We start from the raw sequence: 6,196 nt of genomic DNA, 5'->3' as shown, positions 1-6,196 counted from the left end.
TTTATTTCAATTCTGGTACCTAGCAGAAAAAGACCTATCAGGACCTTGTAGCAATGGTCCTTTTGGAAGCACTGGAAATTGGATTGTTTTTTGGAGTTCTGCTGAAGGTTTTGCTTACTATGGCCCAAGATTTGATGAGGACATTTTTAAGGTGACCTGATCATTTACAGGAGACATGATGGACTGGAATGTCTCCCCACTCTCTTATCATTCTGCCACAAGTAAAAAAAGTATAACAGAGAAAACAATTTGGCGAAAACAAACAAAAAAAACCCCCCAAATATTTAAAAAGTAGACTGTTTAAGAGTTTTAGAACAATATCCTTTGAATTTCAAATAACCATTTCCATATCCGAGAAGTATCCCTGAGTTATCCCAGGGTGGGGGAATTTCCAGGGAGTCCTGAGGGCCATCTAGGACACTGAGTCATTTGTGAGGGGCAGAAATGCAGTTCCTAGGAGCAACTGTAGAGCAAGGAGCTGTCCTGCAGGGAATGGTCTCCGATGTTCTCTCAGCGCGGGCGGGGAATGGGTGCATCACTGAGGGGCTGGCCTAGCCTCTCAACCCAGATCTACCTGCAGGTCCGAGTACTCTGGGTAGCTTTAAAAAGTGGAGATGCTGGCCAGGCATGGTGGCTCATGCCTGAAATCCCAGCACTTTGGGAGGCCTAGGCGGGTGGATCACGAGGTCAGGAGTTCGAGACCAGCCTGACCAACATGGTGAAACCCCATCTCTACTAAAAATACAAAAATTAGCCTGGCATGGTGGCATGCACCTGTAATCCCAGCTATTCAGGAGGCTGAGGCAGGAGAATTGCTTGAACCTGGGAGGTGGAGGTTGCAGTGAGCTGAGATCGCACCACTGCACTCCAGCGTGGGTGACAGAGTGACACTCTGTCTCAAAAAAAAAAATTGGAGATGCTGAGGTTCTAGCTGAGACCTGGTGGGTCAGAGTCAGTGGCAGACAGGAGCCTGCATCTGGCTTATGAAGATTCTTCAGTGCTGCTGATCCACAGGCTGGGACCCACTGCGTCCAAGACACAAAGCTCTCAAACTCCACACCAAGCTTCATTCTATGAGGTACCAAGTATTAGAAGCAGGACGTACCATCAAGCAAGCTCTTGTTATCAGTGAAAAGCTAAAAATATCTTCATTGAATTCAGGGTCTACTTGACTCCCAAGAAGGCATCCAGACCATTTGGGAGGTCACAGCCATGTTTTGTAAGTATTAGGTACTCAAAAAATATTTGCTAACTGTACAAATGAATGATTTTTACAAACTTCTAATACAATGTCCTGAAAGGTCACTGCTGCCTAGCATGAGTAGCCCGTAATGCTGGCAGAGGCCACCCGGCCAGGCTGTCATGCAATTTGGAGTCCTTAGACAGGGGCCATCAGCCTAGCTTCAGCCGCACCAACAGGAGACTGTTACCACATCTTGTCTATCACTTATTTACACAGATAAGCCCTCCAATGCTGCCTCCTGCTCATCAGGGACAGGGGCTCCAGACCTCTAGAGGGATGACTTGTATGGGAACTGCCCTGGAGAGACAGAGCAAGGGGCACAGCTCTTTATGGGCTGAGATAGACATCGTGGTAGCAGGCGATACTGACCCAGCCTTCAATCATGAAGACAGAAATAGACTTAAGTAGATCAGAACCATGATGCTTGGATTCGGAGCCTCTTGCGACTGGATCTCAGCATCCCATCTTAGGAACCAAGGTCAATTTTACATAAACACATCGGTAAGCTTCCCCGCATTGCTACCAGCTACCATTTTTGACGCATGTTTAGGCTTTGGTTAAAATATGCTTTCAAACAATTCTGTCTAATAAAAATGAAAACCACCTTTTTATTAGATGCCAGGGTAAACTTCATTTTCTTATAAACTATAATGAGAATGAGAGAAGCATATAGCACCGAAGTGCTGTGTTTCCACTTTATTAAATGATCACAGTCAATCCGAATTAAAGAGGAAAGAAGGTTAACTGGAGAGTCGGGTAGGGTGGCTGCCATTGGTGGAGCTGCTGCCTTCCCAGTGTGTCCGCCTGTGCCACGGTGTGTCCTGGCGCACACACACGTCTGCAAGGTGTGTTATGCATGAAGCTCCCTACCACCTAGGAAGGAACCTAGATGTGGAGCATTAGGAAAATTAAATAACAGGAGACAGCAAAATAAGAATCAAACGACACGCTATAACTTAATTTACCATATTTATCCAATTTTGTCCTTATTTACATGTACTAAACATTGTAGGCCTGAAAACATAAGGAAACATTCACTTCATGTGTGTCACACGGAGATACTGAGTGCAACTAAAACGATGGTTGTTTCGTGTTGAATTTCCCTTCAGATGCAGACAGTCCCCTTCAGTAGATATAAAGGTAGCACAGTTACATTTACGACATCACAGTTAGGTTTTAAAGGATTCATCAGACCTCCACATGACAACAATACGGCAGGTCCGTGGAGCGCAGGTAGTGCCACCTGAGGAAGGTCAGGAGGACAGGTTGTGCATGGCTCTGTGGATCTGCATGAGCTCTTCTTTGTAAGGCTAAGGGTCTGATCCATCAACCCACGTCACCAAGTCTGGGTCACCCCACTTCCCCAACACATGGCTCTTAGGAACTGCAGACTTCGTTGCTGAGGACAATTGTGACAGTCATTCACCCAGGCTAAATTTCATACTTCTGTCTGCTGAAGCCTTGATTATTTTTAAAGTCATAATTTTTTTCAAGTGCAAAAGCCTAAGTACAATGAGACTATAAGCATCAGCTTCACTCTGGATGGAATCTGGGAACAGGTGCACAGAGAAGCGAGGGAGTGGCCTGGTCCTGCCTGAGGCCAGTGAGTCTTAGCACTTCTGTTTCCAGATGGCTGACCTACTGATGCCACCATGATGAGTCAGCGCTGAGCCTCAGGTGGGTCCCTACTGGATGAAAGATCCTCCACAGTTTTGCTGAAAGGGATTTATGACAAAAACACAACATTTGCTTTTCTAAAAAAAAAAAAAAAGAAGAAAAGAAACTTGATCATTGCAATTTTCCACCCCAAATAACAAAAGTGACTTCAGTCCATGTGATGGTGAGAAATGAGGCTGCCAGATTCCCTCCTCCATATTCTAAATCTCCAGACCAAAACTGCTACTGAGAATGGCAGGCTCAAGAAAACTGCAGTCACCAAACTGCTGGCTGTCACCTGGGGTCATTATAATCCTCAGGGATACAGGAGGGCGGAGCTATTTTCTGCCTACAATTGAATTGCCCACCACAAGGTTGGGATCACTGGTTCGTGGAGGCAACATGAAATCTTGGGGCAGAAGTCCAGCAGAGTTAAATTTGACTCCTAAATCCTGACACATCTTTTCTACTGAAGCCAGGAATTCTGCCACAGGAGTTTCTAGGGCCTGAAGATGAAACGCTCTCCCAGAGGCGACCTGCTGGTAGAGACCTACAGGGGACTCTGGCGCCCAGGAGCGTGCGATGGCCTTCCTGACGGGAGTGAGGTAAATAGGAGGCAGCAGCAGCTCCACAGCAGGCTCCAGCCTGAGTGACGGTGGCCAAGCCACGCTGCTCGAAAGTCTTGAATCATTTAAAATAAAGGGGAATTTGCTGATGCCACAGAAAATGCTGGGACTCGCAGTCACTCTTCACGTTGTCCTTCAGCCCCCTGTGAGTACCCTGGGCCCTTCCCAAGACAGTCCAGGGGCCGGAGTTTCCGTCCACCTTGGGGTACCCTCATTCTCTAATGTTCAGGTGGTTCTCACAGTGCTCCTGCTAGTGGGCCTGGCCTCAAGCGCTACCTGCAATCCCCTATAAAGCAGAAAAGCAGATTCTCCCCAGGATGAGAAGGCCCATGCTCCCGACAGGAATGACCACCTCAGCCCCTTCTCATTTGTCCCAGGAATGAGTCTGGTTCCTGGGTCTGCCCATTTTCCCTATGAAGACCAGGTTCCAGCCAAACTGGCTCCAAAAAACCTGGCTCCGCGGTGAAAATGGCCGCTCTGATGGGGTGAGAGCCTCAGAAGGCTCCTCCAGACCCAGGTGGCCAAGCAGGCTGAAGCTAATGAGTGCCTGCGAGGGCAGAGGCCAGAGGAAGATGGGGGGGCCTCGTGCACAGGGCCCACCTTTCCCAGGACCGGCACCCCATCCTGAGTCCTGAATTAGGGGCGATGTCTCGGTGGGCTGCTCTCTGTTCCCAGTGCAGGCCTGACTCTGCCCCCACGTGTGGTGAGCACGAAGCCTGTGCAGAGGGGCTGGACTCTGATGAGTCTCTTGGATTTACTTCCCAAGTGAAGTGAGGGGTGGAGCAAACCTCCAGCTCTGAAGCAGGTGGGGGGCCCAGGGTAGAACCGGGGCCGACCAGCAGCTCTTCCCTGCTGACTGATTTCTCTTGCAGGACGGGTAGGGCCCACCCAGGGCTCTCCAGCAGGAGAGGGCTCACCATTGCTTCTCTTTTCATTCATTCATTCTTTTTTTTAAGAAAGAAAAAAAACAGGTCTAATGTGCCTTCCTTGGAACCAAATGGGGAAAAATAGAAGGATTAAATCCCTTGCTTGGAATCTATCAAAAGCCCTGTGTGACAAGAAACATTTCTGAGGCCCATCTGAGGCCTCTTTGGGCAACAGAGACAGGAGCAAAGTTTCAGCATGAGGCTTTTGGAGGCAGGAGGCCATTCGAGGGGTGCCCGTCTTGGCCTAGCACCTGAAGCCGGCAGGCATCTTTTATGTGGATGTGGTCTGTGCTGTTTTGAGCCTTGGGACACTTCCCGTCCTGCAGAAACTCATGCAAGGACAGGATCCTGTATTTCTGGAATCTTCTGAGTGTCCTAAGAGAGGGGCATCACTGTCATGACCTGAAGGGCCTCTGCATGGTGAGGAGGACCTCTGCTCAGTTAGAGGGCATCAGCTACCATGTGGAAAGACAAGGTACAACTGAGGTAAAAACTTCTCCTGGGCAAAAGACCCTGGGGAAAGCCAATTTCCATGATGATGAAATTTTTGAGTAAACCATACATCCTAATATAAAAGGAACTAGCAAAATCAATGCTGACAAAATTCCTGAATTAGACAGTTGTTTTGCCAGCCCCTCTGTGAATCATGCTTGGGTTCATAAATAAGAAGAAATAACTTGGGGTGCAGAAGCCAGCTGCCTTCTGCCCCCTCCCTGAAAGCGCAGAATCTTCTGCTGTGATCTGCCCCGAGCAGCCACACCAATGCCCATGTGACAGTGGGTTCACCTCTGGTTTTTGGTGACTTTTTCTTTCTTCTTTGGAAGTCCAAGGTTTGTGAGGTTTCAGGACACGATGACACAGCCTAGTTGGAGTCCCATCTGAGACACTGTAGTGGGATTCACCGTGGGCTTCAGAAGTCCACTAATGGGAAGACCTGCTGAGGGCACTAGTGCAGCAATGAAGTTTCCTGGAGACTCTGCGTTTAGTGGCTCGGGGCAGGGGCAGGAGAGGGTGTTCTGTCTCCTCCTCACTCAGGGGCTCTTCGAGGTCAGCACTCAGACTGGAGGCCAGGGCCCCTACAAAGGAAGCAGAGAACTGCTAAGTTGTGGAGGTAATGGAGGCTCTACGGCCACAGATTTCAGGGAGGATTTGTGGCACTCAGAAGGGAGGGAAATTCCCAGGAGAAGGGTCTGGTGACCCTCTGCTATGGTGGCAAAGATGTTTGTTGAATGAATAAACACGTGAATGTCTTTCTTTGTATTCTTTGCCCTGGGCTTTTCTGCAGCATAAAAGCAGCTACGAATCTTGTGAAATTAATTCCGACTAACTGTCCAATTCACAAGTAAAGAATGAAGAGAAAAGGCATCTGGTCATAGTGAAAGGGAGCAAGGGCCACGGAAGAAGCAGTGGCTGGAGTCGGTGAAAAAGCCTGGGAAACTTCAGAGGATGCTCTGCAGATCCCTGGCGGTGTTCCTGCAATCTCCACGTGTTTACATACTCGCATTCTACACAATGACTTACAACTCAATTATTCCCCAAAGGGTCTAAGACTAGAGGTCAGGACTAAATTGCTTGTCTGAATGAGTCCAGATGAGCATACAGCTGTTCAGCACTGGAGGGAAAAGGAATAAAATTAAAACCTGCGCATCTGCACCACCCCCGCTTCCCCAGGGCTGCTGTCGGCGTGCTCAGAGGGGTACAAGAAGGCCTGCTGCAACACCGAGCCGCTGTTGCGGGTGGCGCTG

At 48.8% G+C, this 6,196-nt stretch overlaps 1 protein-coding gene across 5 annotated transcripts in view; it reads right to left on the bottom strand.

Moving 5' to 3' along the window:
• Positions 1–1,920: 1,920 nt before the first annotated feature.
• Positions 1,921–6,196, bottom strand: part of RALGAPA2 (Ral GTPase activating protein catalytic subunit alpha 2) — a 329,247-nt gene continuing 324,971 nt past the window's right edge. For 2 of the 5 annotated variants that reach the window (XM_017541500.2, XM_017541496.2), the window contains one exon: positions 1,921–5,527. Coding sequence is in view for 2 of the 5 variants with exons in the window: in XM_017541496.2 (XP_017396985.1) it covers positions 5,373–5,527 (155 nt within the window). In the remaining 3 variants the exon portion in view is untranslated. Of the gene's footprint in view, positions 6,064–6,196 lie in introns of all 5 variants that reach the window. The other 3 variants (XM_017541502.2, XM_017541504.2, XM_017541499.2) reach the window with 3 other exon arrangements.

This window comes from Cebus imitator, unplaced genomic scaffold (assembly GCF_001604975.1).
Source record: "Cebus imitator isolate Cc_AM_T3 unplaced genomic scaffold, Cebus_imitator-1.0 Scaffold134, whole genome shotgun sequence".
NCBI classification, from domain to species: Eukaryota; Metazoa; Chordata; class Mammalia; order Primates; family Cebidae; genus Cebus; species Cebus imitator.
This window is presented reverse-complemented; position numbering and strand designations above follow the sequence as displayed.